Source organism: Lampetra fluviatilis, chromosome 9 (assembly GCF_964198595.1).
Source record: "Lampetra fluviatilis chromosome 9, kcLamFluv1.1, whole genome shotgun sequence".
In the NCBI taxonomy this organism is placed as follows: domain Eukaryota; kingdom Metazoa; phylum Chordata; class Hyperoartia; order Petromyzontiformes; family Petromyzontidae; genus Lampetra; species Lampetra fluviatilis.
In genome coordinates, this window is record NC_136283.1 from 11,285,333 (window position 1) to 11,305,814 (window position 20,482).

The following is a 20,482-nucleotide window of genomic DNA, read 5'->3' on the forward strand; positions in this document are numbered from 1 at the left end:
TCTAAAGAAAGCCGTCTCGGGTGTGGGCCAATCAACTTCAAGGACAGTGCATATTATTATCCTTATCAGAGTTGCTTCTTTTTGTTTGCTTTATTGACTACTTGTGTTGTGGTCATTGCAAACATGATGCCTTGAATAAAGGTGTCAGTTTTGTACCAGTTAAAAGGGTAAAAACCTACCATTATATTTTGCCACTGGTAAAAGAGATCTCATAGTGTAAACGATTTGAAGCATGTTTTATATTTTTTTTGGGGGGGGGGGGGGGCAGAACTTTGTGACGTCATATTTGAGGGAGATCCGACTTTGTAACGCCGTGTGACGAGGGGGAGGGGTCAAAAAATTGTCCAAAATCGCGTGACGTCATTTATGGACGGCCCCCAAGACGAGAAACTGGAGATTGATGTAATAAAATCACACATTTATGGACAAAATACAAAGACAGCGCGAGACAAGAGTTGGCAAAACTCGGCGACAAATGAATTCGCTCTGGTCACATGAATCAGCTAAGTCTACAAGGATTGTATAAGAGCCGATACACAAGAGGACTGCACGACCTCTGATTAGCACGGCTGACTACGTACAGTGCGAAAGAAGTTCACACAAACTGCGGAGTTGGTTCACCGCAGTTTGTTCATTCATGAATCCATGGGGGAGGGAGGGGGGGCCTTGAGCGATTTAATTTCTAAAAAATATATATCCGTCGTGTCTCGCACCCCAGGTTAAGGAACCCACCACGTTCAACTTTCGCACCGTACGTAGAACGTCGCCAACCGCGCGCTGCGCGTTCGTTTCCCCGTGCCGAGCCACCACCCCCGTGGCCCAAGCTCAAGTAGGCGGCGCGGCGCGGCGCACCGGGGGGGTGGGGTGAGGTCACGGCGAGTCACGACGGCCCGTGACTCACGGCGAGTCATAAACTTCCTGATGCACGACGACGCACACGGGGAGGAAGTCGCGAAGGGCCCCGTTAACATAGTGGGGGGGGGGGTAGAGGGGGCCCCACGAACGAAACCAGAAGTGTGATTTCCTGCAAGGCGCATGGCATCAGAGAAGTCAGTGCCACGAGTGTCGCTCTCGGCCGCACAAACCCGCAGCGGCGACTAGCACCGGTTGGGGCGACTTTGCGCGCGGTGCGAAATACGTTCGCCAGCAGACGAACTCGCGTCCAGGGCTCGGCCGAGGGCTCGCTGCTCTTCGCACAGAAGCCTGCCAAGCAAATCGGTCAACTGCACTCTGTAAGGTGAGGAAGTGTTCACACACACAGGCGCGCGTCCCTTCTGTCAGGCAAGGCAGCGCCACTAAAGGCAGGTAAGAGAGCTTAGTAACACGCGCGCGCTCTTACACTCCACCTGCCAGGTAAAGACGGTTAACACTAGTAAAGGGAGATCGCCAGACACGCGCTGCCAGGTGAGCAAGACGTCTAACCACACACATTGCCAGGTGAACAAGACGTCTAACCACACCGACAAGCGAATCGGAAGCGGTCATCCCCCTCCGTGCGATGTCTCTGGACTCGGTTTAACGTCCACGCTGCCGGCGCTGGGACGCGTGACACGATTAGAATGTTGATCGCGCACAGTCGCCGCGAGCCTGGGCAAGTTAGATTCTATAGAAAGTGCCGCCTAGTAACCCTACATAAACATCGCATTACAATCTAAAGGAGGCTTATTGCGCAAACCACACAAAACAGCGAAGTCAGCGAAACAATGGTGATATTAGTGGAGCAGAGTGCAGTCCAATAGTGGTGCCAACGTATTAGGCAAATTAAATTTAATCGTCTTCTTGGTTCTTTCGGTAAAGTGACGTAGAATGGAAATAGTAAAATAATAAAAATAAAACATAATAAAATAATATTATATTATTTTATCACGTTTTAGAATGGAAATAATAAAAATAAAGCATAATAAAATAATATTATATTATTTTATTATGTTTCATTTGTATTATTTTATTATTTCCATTCTACGTGACTTTACCGAAAGAACCAAGAAGATGAATCCCTGTAGTCACGAAAGCTTTAAATCGAAATTTAAATCTAATCGTTGAATGCGATTCTGTTCTACCATGACCGCATCTCTCTGCTCGCTCTCCTCGGAGTCCATTTGCCAGTCTCGCTCCTGCCCACTGCCTCCCCTTATACCCCTCGTCCGACTCCAATGACGCTCTCCCCAAGGTTCACCTCCACTCGTCTCCCGTTGGACAAATGGTACTCGCCTCACCACCGGTGTAATAACCACGGAAATACAACCTCAAACTTCGCGACAGTTTGCTATTAATGCTAGCCACCACTCGCAAAACAAGAACAGGCCGACTACCCAAGTGAGAGTCAGTGTGCGTGTTTAAAGACTTAAGCTAAATGTCCTTTAAAAACACAAACGTTCATCGCGGCAGCTATCATCCCCCCCCCCTCTCTACGATGTAACCGCTCGCTACGTAACACCGCTGCTCGCATTCTAAACCTCCAAATCCACACCCCTCCACAACCCTCCCTATTTATAACCCCTCCAATCATCTTCCACTCACTCCCTGCATCACCACCCCCCTGCATCACCACCCCCCTGCATCACCACCCCCCTGCATCACCACCCCCCTGCATCACCACCCCCCTGCATCACCACCCCCCAAACAATAGCAACCCCTAATTTAAACACCACACCCGCCCCCACCTTCACTTTATCGGTTGCTCTACCTGATTTCCATTCCCCTCACTCCTCTCCGCGCCACGTCACGTTAACGTCGTCGTCATCATCATCACCCACTCATTGCCTCTGCTCCCATTTGCACCCTCGTGGAGACATCGATAATGTAAAGCTGAATTACATCAATGACATCGACATCAATTGCGTTACCATCACTTTACACAGGCATCACTTCCCCTGACAACAGTAGCATTATGAATTGCGCAGACCTATCATCATCATTACATTCACGTCATTTCATTATCCTCACGTGACAGATTGTTTCTAGCACGCAGAACCGCTTTCAGTCATCAACTTCCATATGCCTTTTGATTTCTCCTGTCAGCTCGTGATGCTCTTGGTGAGAAGGACTCTGCGGGCACGAGTCTCCGAGTAGAGGTGGCGATGATGATTGCGTCAGTAGCGGGAGTGGTTCATCATCGCTGTGGCGATGCCTCCTCCTTTGTACTTGCGAATCGGTCACGGAGTCGTTATATGTTCCATGGTTCAGTTGTGGGTGGCCACAGTCCTATACACTTGTGCATCAAGTATCCGCAACTTCTGCCATGGTTTGTGTGGTGGGTGCGGTTCAGGGCTGTAGCCCAGAAGCTTCGCGGAGATTCGAAGCCAGGAATATACTAGTGTACTGTACCCTGCAAATGAGCGGTTACAATGATGCACAAATCAACAGGGCATTGAATACCAAAACCAAATCAAATAACAAGAGCATTGAAACTGCCCAAGTAATTAAAACGATCAAATACCGTACATTGCGGGAGTAACTGATAAACTAGCCAGATGTTTGGAAAAACAAAACATCCGAGTCAGATTTGGCACGGTACATAAAATACAGAAATTTATATCTGGTACAAAAGATGTATTACCGAAGCTATCAACAGAAGGTGTGTAGAGGATTAACTGCACGTGTGGTAAATGTTATGTTGGGCAAACAGGACAAATGATCAGCACGAGACTAAAAATACATCAGAGAAATATTAAATTCTCCCAAATACAACTGTCAGCAGTAGCAGAACATGCGTGCCAACAAGGACACGCAATTTATTTTTATAATGTTGAAGTTTTCGGCAAAACTAGCTACTACTGGTCAAGACTAATCAGAGAATCTATCGAAATTGAAATAAATCAAAATAACTTTAACCGTTCTGATGGCTACCGCCTTAGTGCTGCGTGGAAGCGAATCATCAAATAATACATTATTTAAATGCATGCCTACAAAGGGCAGCGTACGTCAATAGGGATTACCGTTGGTACGGCCAGTTAAATAAACACAATAGGCAGGAAGGACAAGTTCAAAGGGCTCGCATAATGCACATGCATCATGTACGTTGCCTCAGTAATCCCCCCCCCCCCCCCACATTGTGCAAGAGCACAGAAGGGTGGTCACCACATCTACGCCTCTACATAAGGAACGAAACAGGTGGACTTCTCCACAAATCTGGATGTCGCTTGATGAAGCTAGTTGTAATTACTAGCGAAACGTCGTACTCAGATTGTAATTGTTGCGGCTTGGCTCTCCAACACACCGGTGTGCTGTACGAGTGACGAATTGGCACGTTCTGTTTACGTGACAACCCTTACTAGCTGGCTGTGTCGGGTGGTGGCGGATTTTAACGACACATTTATATATTTAGGCGATCTAACCCAAAAACCTCTATTATGTACAATATAAAGTATTTTTTTTATGACGACACTTTTCCCTCTGTGTATCTCTTGTATCATGGCTTGCAGCATGGACAACGATGACGTCAACATTGAAGCCACAGGCTCTAGCCAGGAAGACCGCAGTGAAGAGGAGGATGCTCTTGATGGACATCTCAAGAAGGACATTAAGACGATGATCAAGTGAGTCAAGGTTATACCCATGTGCTTCCAAAATATATGACGGTACATGTAATTATGTCATTTTTCTATCTCGATCATATTCCATAAACGAATAGATTTCCATTTGAAACTACTGCAGAATGCAGAGCATCACTCATTGCTTGAACATTATCTCTCTGGAATATGATGACGGTCGAGAATTTCTGATCGAGGGCCCAACCCCGAGTGAACAAAAAAAACCAGCAAAACAAATCATTTGAACTTGGATTTCATACAAGCTGTTCGGTCGAACCATCTTCACGGAAACAGTCTACGACCTTTTGTGTGAAAATGTCTTTGTTGAGCGCAGTCGTCAAGAGTTATCAATAATGGTTTAAGTGAGATATGTTCCATTACCACCTCTCCACCAGAAATAGAACCATTTACAAAGTCATGAATACAATCGTGACCTTGTGCATGCCCTCTTTCACTCACATGACACTGGCCAACGATTTGTGCTGTATTTCTGTAGAATGCCGTGGGTTTTTTCGCTTTGACCAGTTTGACTTTGACTATTCTCTCGGAGAATATTTTTATGGAGTTTGATACGTAGGATTTCGCGACTAATATTATTCATAATTAAGGTTTTTTTTGGGTTGGATCGTGTAAGTATAAATGTGTCGTTAACCCACCACAACCCAACACAGCCAATTATTAAGGTTTGTTACCTAAACAAAACGTGCCAATTCGTTACTACTTCAGCCCACCTTACTAATTGGGTGTGTCGCCTGGTTGCGGGTTAATGACACATTAATACTTACACGATCTAACCCAAAGAAACTTCTCATATTTTAGGGATTCGTGTTATCATTTTTTTTATTGAATAGTGATGATGCCATTCCATTCGAACCAGCATTTATCAAGTTTGCAGGATTTGCGTTGTAATATATCCCATTTAGAGCAAGTTATTCTAATGCTTGACCGGAATATAATTACAACGGTCGACGTTATGAGCGCAATATGCTGAATGCGACTGCATTGTATCCAAGTCGCAGACGTTTCGTCGTGAACCCTGCGTTGGTTAACATGGCTAACCGATTCGAGCTTCACTATCGGTGCAAAAAATGAACGCACATTCAGCATGGCCAATCAGGCTTCGGTGCCACTGACCTGGTTCAGTTAGAGACTGATGATGTGTTCAACTATTGTGATTCAAGTTCAAAGTTCAATTGAAGAATGGAATTCCTTTACCATTGTAATGAATGGCAGTGCCTCTAAAGTGGTTGCAGGGTAGATATGAACCCATTACATGCAACATATACGGATATATGTTGCATGTAATGGGCTCAGATGCTAATTGCACCTCCGATTAGCACGGTTGGCTACGTACGGTGCGAAAGAAGTTCAACATACATACATATAGCAATGTAGATTCTTAGACACGTGATTCAAAACGTGTATTCAGAGCTTGGGAAATTATATTCACGAATCGATGCCTCGTCCCACTCCCTGCTCTTCTTACAATCACCTCAAAGCCAACAGCCTCAACACATCTCCATTCTTCTTCAGTACAGTAGGGGTATTTGGGCGTGGATTTCCACACCTGAATTCCTTGAATGTCTGCGGCTGAGACCGGAATGGAATTGTTCAAGTGCCACTATTTGACTCTTTAAGCCACACTAAATTCAAAGAATCTCACGAATTATACACACAATCAATGGGCAGCTTGCTTTCAGTCGGAATGGCATGGCTACCATCGAGCCAACAACGTAAGTGCATCCGATACGTTTAACTGCAACAGCAGCTGAAGTCGTGAGGCTGGCATTGGGTGATCGTAAAATCTGCACATGGGGCTTGCGTCAACAGGTGAATGAGGGTAACAGCTTGCCATGCAGGGGGTATCTTGTCACTCAGGGAGCATGTGCTGTTCAATCACTGGTTCTGACGACACTCACTATGGTTTCTCAAGGGTTTGAACTTTAAACAAAATATTTTCAGAGACACGTAATCCAATCCTTATTAACTTCAAAATAACAATACCTTCAGCCATGATCAATCCACTGTTTTTAGGTTATATATGTCAATATGGTCTTTATATCTATGTAAGTATCAATATATCTCTATGTATCTCTTTGAGTTTACTATATGGTCCATACTCTTTGGTTCTTTCGGTAAAGTCACATAGGTATAAAATAAAATAAAATAAATTAAATCACGACGTCCCGGGCGCAACACAAGCGTCCGCCATCAGGTGGGACAACCACAGCAAGAAGCAATTGCTGAAGTGGGCAAAACCCCACTTCAGCAATTGTATGGATCCCTGCAGTCACGAAAACTTCAAATCTAGATTATATGGTCCATAGTTTGTGTTGCATGGCCACAATCGCACCACTGTCTCCCATCGCGAGGGATCATGTAGGTAAACTATTCTACTCAATAAATTATAATACAGAAGCGCTGCAAATAGAGTTGGTCCCAATCCACGGGGCTCGACTCCCTCCTGTTGGTGCAATTTTGAAACCGCAAGCGAGAAACCGACTTGTCGCCAGAGCAATTACATCGGGTTACCAGAATCAGACTATTTATTGAAACTGGAGATATCCGGAGCCATTGCCATGACGACCCCGTCATAGCAACAAGCTCTATATACGCTTTGCAAAACATATACAGAACTAAACTAAACTATATTTACTTTACCAGGTAAGGCCCCACTGAGCTATGCAGCTATTTTTTAGAAGCGACCTGGCCACACATAATAGCTCAACGAAGTGGCTTATCGCGTAGAACCTTCAAAGCAACCAAATACTATTTTTTTTAAATGTGGAGGGAAAACCCGAAGGCCCCGGAGAAAAATCCACGTGACCACAGAGAGAACATGCAAACTCCAAACATACAAGCGTCAGGGTCAAGATCGAACCCACGAACCTCTTGCATACCAGGCGAGGGAGCTAACATCTCGCCACATATATAATCCCTCCTCGTTCCCTGACACGAGCACCGTCGAAGTTTTACTTTCCACGTACAAACAATCACATTAGCGAAAACATCACACGTTCGCCAATAACATTGTGTGGCCATATAGAAAAGGAAACACGTGTAACGGTGATATCATGGACAGAGCTCAACGGGAGAAGGCCGTGGCTCACAGAGAGAGAGAGAGAATAGTCGACGTTTCGGGCAACGGTCTTGCTTCATCCAGCGTAAAGTCACATGAGCTGCTTGGCTTGTACTGCCCCCAGTCGTCAACCCCGTCACAAGGCTGCACGTTGCGCGTGGGTCCCGTCGATTTATTGCCAAGGCCAATTTCTGTCCCCGTGCCCCTGCTGCACATCCGTGAAAAAGAAGCGTCATACAGCTCATCGCATCCTTCCAGCGTAAATATTCTCATTCTTTCCAGTGTGACTGAAGTGCAGCTGCACTAAATTTGCATAACGCACCACGGCTGAGTGCTCTGAGCGGGTTTACCTGCGTAGTCTGAGACTCGTGGGACCGAGTGTCAGAACTCGTGTCAGGGAAATACATCTTTTAAAAAATCCTTTCACTAAAGTGCAGCTTCAGTAAAGTGCAGCTGCACGAGTTCAGCTCCTGCAGGAAAGCATAATCAATTGACAGTGCGTTCTTGCAAATTATGAAACCATAATTGCATCAGCGTCATCGTCGTCATCGTGAATTCGAAGGGTAATAATTATGCCGCTGGGTGCCCTGCCATTCGGTGGCTTTGCTGATCTCTTCCGTAGTTTCCAAGCATGGAAATCTATTTAAAGCAAAGTGAAAATACGTAAAAAATAAAACTATATTTACATAAACATATTGTAATCTTGTTCGTGGCAAAATGTTCAAGAGCTCTATGCCAATTTCAATGATGCCAAGTTTAAGAATAAACCTATTCATGCAGTGTACTGTACGGTACTGCGATGTAGTAAACCACTGGGAGGCGCTAGTTACCTGGTGATGGTGCTGCTGCTGCTGCATTGGCAATGGTGCACAAGCACAATAAAAAACATTACTCAGCATGTTCCATGTCAATAACAACCGCGTGTGGCATTAAACGGGAAAATATACAATAGGCGACGTTTCGGCCAATGCCCCTTCATGTGCTATTATCTACGTTGCGTTTTAAGGCCAAGGTGTTATTGACGAGTGTGTTGAGCTTTTTGAAGGGGCATTAACGCCGGGTTGTACCACGATTTAAAACCTGCTGTGTAGAACGATCGCTGTAAGGACGCAGACTCTTGGTATACACCTGTATATTTGGAGTTTGAATGTTCTCCCCGTAATCGCGTGGATTGTTATCCGGGTCCTCCGGTTTTCCCCTCAACATTTAGAATCAACGTACGTTTATATTAGTTGGCTGCTGTACATTTCCACATGATAAGGCACTTCGTTGAGCTATCATTTGTGACCAGGTCGCTTCTGAAAAAGAGCTATACAGCTCAATGGGCTTTACCTGGCAAAAATAAACCATTGAAAGGAAAGCGATTAATCTGTGCACTTAAATGCTTTCCTGGAGACTGTGCTCTAAGTGTTTGTTGTGTTCCCCAAAAGAAAAATATCCCGCGTGGTGATGAAGAGTGCTTGCATGGGAGACGCAAGCATGAAGCCCGACGGACACTTGGAGGACATGGATTCGCAGAAACACTCGTACAGCATGCATTACAAGTCCATCGGCAATTGCATCATCATCAACAATGAGAACTTTTTTCCCAGAGCTGGTAAGTGTTCCCCTCACCTTGGTATAACTCATTGGTTTCACACACGCAGCCAGGAATGGCTCACAGGCTCAGAAACGAATGCGTTATATTTGTTCATTTGTACGGATGTATGTTGAACTTCTTTCACACCGTACGTAGCCAACCGTGCTAATCGGAGGTGCAGGATGCGAACATTTGTTGTTAAGATTAAGTTTTGCCCCAAAAAAATGTATACATATATACATTGTGACACAAAAATTGGTAGCAAAGAATGCATTAATAAATAATGAGTAAATATAGCAGACGATAATATTACATTCATGATACAGGTTTTTTGGGTTAGATCGCGTAAATAAATGAATGTGTCGTTAAACCTGCTACCACCCAACACAGCCAACTAGTGAGGTTTGTCACGTAAACAGAACGTGGCCAATTCGTTACTAGTACAGCACACCGGTGTGTTGGGGAGCAAAGCCACAACATTTACAATCTGAGTACGACGTTCTTCCAGTAATGACAACTAGCTTCATCAGGGGACAGCCAGATTTGATCACGAAAGCCTACGTGTTAAACAAGATTACATTTGCTTGAAATTCAACAAACAATTTTTTGGTGTAACATGCCTTTTTACCACGTGACGTGACTTAAATAGCATTGACGATGCAATTTGCGATTTTAATAATAGTAATAATATCAAGTGGCAGCATCTTCCTGCGCAAATATGCGGTGGTGCCCACCCCTGTTGGTGGCGCTGAGCAAGTGGTGAAGAATCCACATTCCTTTGGAGGGAGCAAATCACTCCGCAGGACAACAAATGTACTCGTGTAATAAATCTGTGTTTAGACGGATTCTAGATTTGAAGCTTTCGTGACTGCAAGGATTCATACTCTTAGTTCTTTTGGTAAAGTCACGTAGGTAAAAAAATGAAATTTAAATTAATAAAAATAAAATAAAATACATAATTTTAATTTCATTTCTTTAGACCGATTGTGTGGAATGCAAATAAGTCTGACTTTACAGATGTTTGTCTTTAACGTGGGGTGAAAGCTGCGCTAATGCCTCAATCCGTACGTCCGTCCGTTCGACCCACGTGACCCAAGGGATGGCGAAACGGAACGGGACGCAGACGGACGCGAGTCGCCTCTCCGATTGCTTCCACAGTTTGGGCTTCGAGGTGAAATACAGAAAAGACCTTACGTGTGAAGAGATGAGAACCTTTTTGAAAGAAGGTATTCAAATTGCATCGGCGTCACCCTTATTAAGCCATTGTGTGTTTTCGCCCTCTTGCTCCAGTCCGTGAACCCGGGCCACACACGAGGCCTCATGTGGAGATTGTATCGGGAGGGCATGGGCACGGCGGAGTGCCGAGGGGCCGGTAGAGCATTGAGCGCCAGCTACTCTTCGCCCACTGTGGTGGCATTGGCTACAGGTGGCTCCTCCGCTTGTACGACTTCCCCTATGGTGTACGTGTGTACGTATGTTGGATCGTGCTTAATCAGAGGTGTGCGGGAAGGACAACGAACTGGCAGGGGTTCCACATCCCGAACCATTCTAGCCATCACTGTCACACGACTTCCAACTCACGAGGTAGCCCTTTGAACCGTAACAGAGACACGGGTGAGGTGTTAGTGAGTCCTGTGCACCCATTGTGTAACCGAACTTGTCGAGTTATTTGTTTTATTATCTAATGCTTTTTTTCCCGTGAAGAGTTGAGGTTTTATGAAATTATGTAGAATACAGTTTTTTTTAAGTTAGAGTGTCTCCATGGTGATGCAAGTGATCGAGCAGCGCTCGTCTCCTTTGGCAGCCATGAGCTCGTGGTGAAGACTCCACATTCGTGTAGCGAAGGCAAGTATGTCCTTTGGACATCCACTGTTGGTTTCTCACCAAGTGCTAAAGGGATGACGATAACGGGATGAGTCTACCAGGGCCATGCAGGATGGACTTTAACCGCCCAGCCTGATAAAGTCAAGGGAGTGCAAATACAGCACCTAACCCTGACCGTAACCTGCCCGGAATTCCCATCCAAAGCTACAATGTCACATTCCAACGATAGTGGCCATTCTTGGTGCAGGACAACCAATCCTGGCTTCCCACAACATTGTGCGAAAAACGGTTGACGCTGCAACGATGAAATGAGCTTTTAACTCGTCGCCTTGCAATTGTCAGCCCGTGATGCTCGCCATCGAACGGTAGTTCCCACCAAGGCAGGTTGCACATCATCGGCGGCATTGGTAAAACGAGGCGCGGTTGGCAACGAGGAGACACGTGTCCCCCCCCCCCCACCCTCCGCCCACAGTATCACAGGAGAATCTCAAGAAGTGCGCCTGCCTCGTGTGCGTGGTGCTGAGCCATGGCGAGGACGGCGTGGTGTATGGCACGGACGGCCCGATGCCCCTCTCCGACATCGCCAAGCCCTTCTCCGACAGCAGCTGCCCCTCGCTGGTTGGCAAGCCTCGACTCGTCTTCATACAGGTGCGTCCGCCCGGCCAACGCCTTAACTCGCCCCCCGTGCGTCTGTGCTGCTGCTGCTGCCCCAACGTGCACAGCCGTGGGGGGGGTCCCAGTAAAAAATAGAGCAACGTCGTCGGCTTGGGAATTTTGGGTCGGCCAAAAGTGTAGGTTTTTGTTGTTGTTGCGCTTGTGCTGTGGGGTAGCGTTGCCGTGTGTTTTGCGGGCTCACGCAAAACAGCATGTGGTGCAAGTCACATCAGGGCACATGACCGAGTCAAACTCAATGACAGTGTCACTGCCTGCTTTCAACAAACAGTGGTGGGAGTTCCGCACACGGCATCTGTGTCAGGGGACCAGACTCGTCATAGGAAAACCGCTGACTTCCCGCAATGTATGCATGTATATGTATGTTGAACTTCCTTCGTGCCCTCAGTAGCCAAATGTGTGCTTAAAAAAAGCTAACCGTATTATTGTCTCGTGACAAAGGATAGGCTGAGCTGACTCTCCAACAGAATTTTAACTCAAAACCTCCTGTGAGCCAATCACTCGACTGCACGCATCATCACCTGTCCTGATGGATAATTTGAGTGACGTTGAAATATATGTATTCGGTGGAACAAGCCTATAATCCAGTATTCCGGATATGAAGGTTGTTGTATTAAATATAGAGTTGTGAAACTCCCAGCCCTCTGGGCTGTGGGGTGACTGGGGGAAGGGCAGCAAAGCGTGTTCGTTCATGGCCCTTTCTGGGTTTGAGTGTCAGCCTCTCATATGCACACTGGGTTTTTCCTGGGTACACGATGAACGAATTAAGGAGGAATTGGTCAAATACCACACGATTAGCAGATCCTGGAAATAGTCTCGGGACTTGGCGAGTCGTTCCTGGAATAGGTAGATGATGCTGATAAGGCTGTTGTTGTGTTTCTCCACCCAGGCTTGCCGTGGAACCTTGCTGGACAAAGGTGTGGACGTGGTTGAATGCGATGGAGACCCGGATGTGAAGGAAGCCTCTCTGCTGCCCACTGTCGATCTCATGCAGCCAGACTTCCTGTTCGCATTCGCCACCGTCTCAGGTGAGGAGCCACGTGCCTTGCTTTCAGCACGCAGCCAAGATCGTATCCATGTTCACTGAATTCTTTGATGTTTCCCAGAAAAGAACAAAAGTTTCCAAACTTAAATGGTAGGTTGTAGTAACTGACAAATTCTGTTTTGACTTAAAGATTTCGTGACTGCAGGAATTCATATTTTTGGGGTTTTTCGGTAAAGTCATGTAGCTCGGTTCAAAGAAAATAAAATAACAAAACAAACTACGACCGCTTGTGTTGCGATCGAAACGTCGTAGTTTATTTTTATTTTCTTTGAACCTACCTACGTGACTTTACCGAAAGACCCAAAAAATATGACAAATTTTGCTCAATCAATCGGCACGACTATTACAGCGGAAAAATCTTGTCGTGCGGGCCGCTGATGTAGCGCTGTTGTCTGTTGCAGATGAGAGAGTTCCGATACTATTCGCAAAAAAGTTTCCCTCCCCGCAAAATGACCTTCCGGCTAAAAGGACGAATGTGCCACATGACTCCTCTTATCTATGACAACTCGCAGACCGCATGATGAGTTTATCACCCACGGCAAGCGCTGGTGGGTGATTCCACACTTATCTGCGACAAAATGTGGATACCAGAATCCCGGAACTAAAACTCTCTTTTCTGAGCAAAACTCCTGGAATGACTTGAACCATTCTCATAACTACACAAGAGAATCACAGCAATGATGCTGACCACAAAGAATACCACTATGAAACCTCCTTTACCAGTGGCAAAATATAGTAATAGGTTTTTACCCTTTAAACTGGTACAAAAACTGACACCTTTATACAAGGCATCATGTTTGCAATAACGACAACACAAGCAGTCAAAATGCAAACAAAAAGAAACAACTCTGATAATGATAATGATAAGGACAGTGCTTATCATTATCAGAGTTGTTTCTTTTTGTTTGCATTTTGACTGCTTGTGTTGTGGTTATTGCAAACATGATGCCTTGTATAAAGGTGTCAGTTTTTGTACCATTTTAAAGGGTAAAAGCCTATTACTACAAAGAATACCTTCAAATGCAGCCGAGCATGTCCTTTTTTAAAGGTGGCCGCATATATAACATTCCACTCACCGTTATAACGTCGTTCAGTTTTCCTGATGGAGGTTGACGAGGCCCATCATCGCTCCTGTTTGAATAAAATGTTGACCATATTGTGCCAAGCCAACAATGACCATCCTTTCGAATAGACTGGCCCCCATCAAGGGAATGTGGAATTCCCACTGACAGGATCCGCCACAGACGCGCATCGCAACACGTGCTTTTGGACTGGGAGACGCTTGAACATTGAGCTTGAACATTGAGCTTTACTCTGAACTGTGGTTTTTTTAATATATATACTTTAATCACAGTTGCCGAGCACAGACCTGAAGGCCTAAAACGCTAAACGGCCAGTAACAAACAGCCCTATGGCCCAGACTGGCCATAGGGCAGCAGTCCGGGCAAATGCCTGGTGGGTCGGTCCATTCTGAGGGCTGGAAAACCAGTGTGTGTGGGGAATTTTCAAATGTGATTAGAGTAAAACAAATTTATTTAAATATTTGATTACCTCTGTGTACTCTTCATGACTTATTTACGCTCTCAAAATCTTTGACAGCCCCAAACATTTTTCCTCACCGGCCCATTTGTGTTTTTTGGACCGAGCCCAAATGGTCCAATGAAAATGCATGGCAAAATCACGCCGAAACATCGTCATATCGTAAATCAAGCGATGAGTACACAGTTCGTCGCACAACCCATTTAAAATCAATAAGTAAATGCCCATTTCCCGAATTTGGGCCGGTGTGTTTACAAAAAGGCCTGGGCCGATTTTGTTTTAGTCCCAGTCCGTCACTGGGTGCGAGCAATTAAAGAGTGAATAGGGTTTCCGGTGGAGTTTGACTTCTATATTTGGTGGAGGGGAGGGGAGGGCGGTTCGCATTGACCCTCACATTAGGAATTGCGGGTGCATATAATATCTTAATTTTTTATCTGAATTGTAAACTTCTGAAAATAAATCAATGAAGGTATCCAGTTTGGGCGGGGGGTTGCTTCCCCCCCCCCCCCCCCCCCGCAAACTTCTCCCATAGGTTTCTGATATCGCGAGCGTGCGACTCCCTCCCCGCAGGGTACTTCTCGTGGCGTAACCCGGCGCAAGGCTCATGCTTCATCCAGTCGCTGTGCTCCGAGCTGCAGGAGCATGGCCAGCGGTTGGAGCTCACCAAGATACTCACGCGAGTCAACCGGCGGGTCGCCACGGAGTTCACGTCGAACACCACTGACGCTGACAACAACAACAGCAAGCAGATACCGTGCATGGTGTCCATGCTCACCAAGGAGTTGTACCTGCTGAAGTGAGCGCAGGTGCACACGTTTCAATCAGTTAGTCTTTCCCCCTGCAATCATGCCAAGATTGCAATATTGCTCTGTTGACATCGCTATCTTAAATCCTGGCTCCCGAGTTGTAGAATGGCGTGCTGCCCATTAAACATTCATTCCTCTGCACGCGCTGGCCTCCATATTCGAAAGTGGAGTGAGTTTCACCACCACACAGCGCCCTCTGGTGGTGCATACCAGGCCCGCTTTCACCTTGTAAGAGGGCGCGGGTCTGATATGCACCACCAGAGGGCGCTATGTGGCTCTGATGCGGGCTATTCTCGGGACGATTAGTGTCAAGGACAGCCAGTCTTACGCAGCGAAGGTATGCATCGACATGAAGGCAGCTGTTTGCGCATTTGGTTGCACGTTTCTTTGCCATCGAAATATTTTTTTTGTGCAGCTGATTTGAAAATGGCGGAGCCTCACAACGGCTATAATTCTCGACTCCCTGTGTTGCGAATCTGCACAACAAATACACTCGCCTCTCTCTATCTGCACAAAGCTCTCCCGGCTAAGACAGTGTTTTTGCTTGCAAGTGCGGCGGCTCCTTTACAGCTCGCCACGCGTTTACGAACAAGTCGCCCGCAAAGTGCCGTTGCTGAAGAAATGAAATCCATAAGCTAATAAATGAACGCCGTGCACTGCTTGCGCGGAACGTAATTTTTAAAGTTATATCCAAGCAAATACCGCAGGACTTGGACATTTGAAATCTCCTTGACAAAAATGACAAATGTCTTTGTGGTTTGAAGTCCTTGTTGCTTTTTTCGCGCACGCCTGGCACTATGTGCAGTCCCTCAGTTCATCGTTACATGTCCAGTGACTTCATAACCCGAAAAACTGGGCATACAGTGTTTGAAAAATAACTTCATAGTTCATCATATTCCTCCAGGATGAAGGATTCTGATCCGATTCTGGCCTTGGACTGCATCTGAAAAAAATATAGCATTGCAGTTGAGCAACGCATACACTCTGAACTTGATTCTCCATCGGTCAGCACATATTTTGTGTCTTGTTTGCACGCCGTGTAGTTTTTCGTTTTTGCAATACGGCACTGATAAGGGGCCATACATTGAGTACGTACGCATGGAGGGGGAGTTAACCCAAATGCGTTCGCTTGCATATGGGGGGGGGGGGGTCTATTGACAATGTACGCATAGGAAACAGGGGGGGGGGGGGGGTGAAGCCTCGATAATAATTTGTCTACGTTGCCTTTCAAATGAGCCACAGTTCAGTTTCTTCAGCTGTCAGAAAACAAGTACTAGCGGGAGAAGTGGCACTGTGGGAGAGGTGTCACTTCGTGTGCCACCGTGCCCCTGACTGCAGCTGTCACGCAAGCTCAACAGTGAGTCTGACATCGTCTGGGGGCCTGCCCCGTGGGTGATCACACATCCTCCAATCTGGCCTCTCTCCACACTGCCACTGGCTCGAGATTTTAGCTGCCACGGTGCTCTGTTCGTGCTCCTGCTGCTGCTGCTGCCTGGACTTCAGTACTAACACAGGTCTGTACATCGGTCTACTGTTCCAGCAGATGTTCAGTCGACGCACTTTATATAGAGACGAGTTCACCGAGTTTTAATTGTGTTTTAAGATCATAATAGACGTGTTTTTGAATAACCAGTCAGGATGGATAACACGGTCAAATATAACTGTACAAAGGTGTGTGTAAAGCTAGGCCGATATTTAATGAGTGGATTAAATATCGTCCGTTCTATAGGATTCGGGGGGGTGCAGCAAGCTGTATGTACGCAGGTGGGGGTGTAAAAAGTACGCGTGTGTACAGGGAGGATTGTCAAGTATTGACACATGTTTGCATACGTACTAAATGGATGGCCCCTAATCATATTTCATCAAGGGCACCAATTGCTCCGCAGGGTATTTTGAAAGGCACGTAGATTTGATCATAATGCACAGATATCTCTTGATAAATGTGAACGTGCTCTTGTCGACTTTTACATTTTGTGGGTTAAATTGATGTCCATGTTCCATCTAGCCAACTAAATAAAGCAAAGTAATTCAGACTGCACTGGACTGCTGGCTGTTCACACAAGGATTGAGACACATGATATTGCGTGATTACTCGGGTTACAGCTTGGGTGCCCCACCAGCATTCCACTTTTGTGATATTCAAGGTCGGTGTAGAGGTGTTGCCGCATGTTTTTAGTAACTTTAAGAAATGTGAGTGAAAAGGAGATGCTAAAGCTGCTGTTAGGGGTACTAGGTGTAGTTGGGAGTTACATGGTGCTAATGTAATAGAGCCAGCCAAAATGTTTACTCTAGAATCACAAATTAATTAATTTCATAAAATGTTTACAGCTAAAAAACTTAGAAAACATTGTAATGTTAAGATGTGTGCGTAGGTAATAAGTATGACTTGATGTGCAGGTATGGGCTGTGCGATAACACAGATATCGTGAGGGGCAGCGTGGTGATGATTGTCTACATGCTGGGTACAGCATTTGAGAATGTTACTTTGCATTGGTGAAGTGATGTACGTTGTTTTTTAATTGTTAATCTTCTTGAAATAAACACAAAATACATCTGAAACGGTGGCCCCCACGCCTCGTTGTTGATGTAATCAGAATATTTGTTTAGACTCCAGGAAGAATGCAGTTAGCTACGGAACAAAGAAAATAGTACAAGAACTGATACGAGAGTAAGATAGAAAAACGTTAAGCAAATCACTAAAACATATTAGACTCCTCCCCCCCCTGATGTTGATAGACTCCTCCCACTCGCCCTCATCCTGAGATGTAATCATGGGCCAAGGTTAATGAAATCAATCTTGATTAGAAGATTTCGTGACTGCAGGAATCTATACTCTTTGGTTCTTTCGATAAAGTCACGTAGGTGGCGGGTTTAATGACACATTTATACAGGTAGGAAGAACAGTTGCACACTGCCCACCAGGGATTATTTGTCTGTCTGTCGTGCATGGCCCCGCCCCCATCAGAGCCCTCCCATTGGCTCGGGGGCGCCGACCAATGGGAGCGGTGGGTTGAGGTTGGTAGAGGGGGGGGGTTAGTGGTGGGGGGGGCACCGCAGCGACTCATGCCAATGAGGAGACGGGCGATGTTTCATTCACAAAAGGAAACTGGGGGAGGGTGGCTCCATTCATAAAATGGAAGCCTTGAAAATAAAAAAGCGGATCTTTTTGCCTAGTGTTTCTTTCAACTTTCCCATCCTTAATGTGATTCAGTTGGCGGTGGGAGGGGTGGGGCTGGGTAGACAGGGGAGGGTGGGGAGGGGCTGGGTGGGGAGGGCTGGGTGGGAGGTGGTAGGGGTGGGGCAGGGTGGTGTGGAGCTGGTCACCCCGTGGTGCCCTTATAAAAAAAAAAACTCAACGTTTCACCTACACACTACACTATATACGACACGATACACTACACTTATACAGGGAGGAACAACAGCTTACACACTGCCCACCAGGGATTATTTGTCTGTCGTGCACGAATGCGCTGTCCAACCAAGTTCCTACCTGCCCACTCCGAAGGAACGTGTTATACTGTATTTACGCGATCTAACCCAAAATATACTGTACTATGGATAATATCATTACAGAAGTATAAATTGCACTCGTACATAAATGCCTGCAGATGTGTCAACATCAACTGCAAGCTTGGGCAAGGCAGAGTAACAGCAACAGTCCAAGACCACACCAAGGCATTTCACTTTATAATGTAACTATTGAAACATGAGTACTATTCATAATAATAAAATTACCTATTTAAAAAAACTAAATATATATTTCTTTAAAGTTGCTGCGCAAAGGCCCCAAATATCAAGTGGACAGCAATATATACAGCAATATCATAGTGGTAATAGGTCAAAGTCAACACGTTTCTTCAATTGAGAAAAGTTTTAACACCTTGGAGAAAACAGAAACTTGTTTTACAGGCAGTACGGTGGTTAAACAGTATGGACCGAATCCTCAACATGGCCACAGTAGCTTTGGTAGTAGCGATAGCGGACTGATAATGAGCAAGTGACTGGTTTATTTTATTTTATACCTACGTGACTTTACCAAAAGAACCAAAGAGCAAGTGACAGAAGCTCATGAAATGTGTAGCCCTGTGAGCCATTCGGCTCTTGAATCGGGTGCAACCGCAACAAACAAAAAACAAAAAAACCAACAAAACATCTTAAAGTGACTATGCGGAAAACAGAAAAATCCAGAAAAAACTGCAAAGTCTTCCAGAAAAAAAGCGCCGTACACCAACGCTGTGCAAAAATCCCAGTGGGATGCAAGTCAAACAACAACATCAACAACCACAGGCGTGTGTGGGTTACTGGAGATGTGCATGGAAGTTCAGGTAGTCCTCTATTTACGATGGAGATGCGTTACGACGACCCCATCGTAAGTCGAAAATATCGTAAGTCGAAGGTGGCCTAGCCTACCCAGGAGTCTTAAAGAATGTTGATAATTTAGCAAAACAGAGCAATTTACAATACAGTACTGTATAAACTATATACTGTATGTATGTATTAATTACAATACTGTATTGCACAGTAAAATGTAAAGTAAAAAAACCAAGGTAAATTCTTAGCCTACCTATATTAACTGCAATTTAATAGAAAGTTTTTTTCAGGAAACAATCCTATCTGCTATAAAAACTATTAACATGCATTGAACGTATCGTATCGTGGTAACCTTAAAATGAAATCGCTAAAGCTACGTATCATAGTGTAGTGTATAGTGTAGTGTATACATGCATTGAACGTATCGTAACGTGTCATATTGTATTCTACTCACCAAGATTCTGTCCGTCGTCTGCACACTTGAACGATGTTAGGTTGTTGATGGCAATTTTGTCGTATCGCTATCGCCATCGTAAGATCGAAATATTGTAAGTCGGACCCCGTCGTAACTCGGGGACTACCTGTACAAGCAACATACTTGTATTGACATCTACTGGTGACTTACTTCATCGCTCTGCAGGTGGGAAACTTGCCCCTGTGAAGATGTATTGCATGGTCCACCAATCCCCAACCTTCAGTGTGCTGAGGATCACAGCTGTGTGCCATTGTGTACGTCATGTTGTGTTTATCGGGGGTTCGACCCATTATGTGCTTAGGGGCCGTCCATAAATGACGTCACGCACCGAGGGGGGGGGGGTAGGGGGGTCAGACATTTGTGACTATGTGTGACGATGTGTGACGAGGGGGGGGAGGGGGAGGTTTGAGAAATGTGACGTCACATCAAAATGCACAACTTTAAAACACGTTCCTTCAGAGTGGGCAGGCAGGAACTTGGTTGGACAGCGCATTCGTGCACGACAGACAAATAATCCCTGGTGGGCAGTGTGGAAGCTGTTGTTCCTACCTGTATAAGTGTAGTGTATCGTGTCGGATATAGTGTAGTGTGTAGGTTAAACGTTGAGTTTTTTTTATAAG

General features: G+C 45.6%; 1 protein-coding gene across 1 annotated transcript; it reads left to right on the plus strand.

Annotated features, from left to right (window-relative positions):
- The first annotated feature begins 958 nt into the window (after window positions 1-958).
- Window positions 959-15,250, plus strand: LOC144934069 (caspase-3-like). Its single transcript, XM_078859442.1, has 7 exons — window positions 959-1,237; window positions 4,425-4,538; window positions 9,042-9,208; window positions 10,288-10,416; window positions 11,487-11,662; window positions 12,576-12,714; window positions 14,841-15,250. The coding sequence occupies exons 2-7, from the start codon at window positions 4,426-4,428 to the stop codon at window positions 15,068-15,070; spliced, it is 954 nt and encodes a 317-aa protein (XP_078715568.1). The 5' UTR covers window positions 959-1,237; window position 4,425; the 3' UTR covers window positions 15,071-15,250.
- Window positions 15,251-20,482: the final 5,232 nt, after the last annotated feature.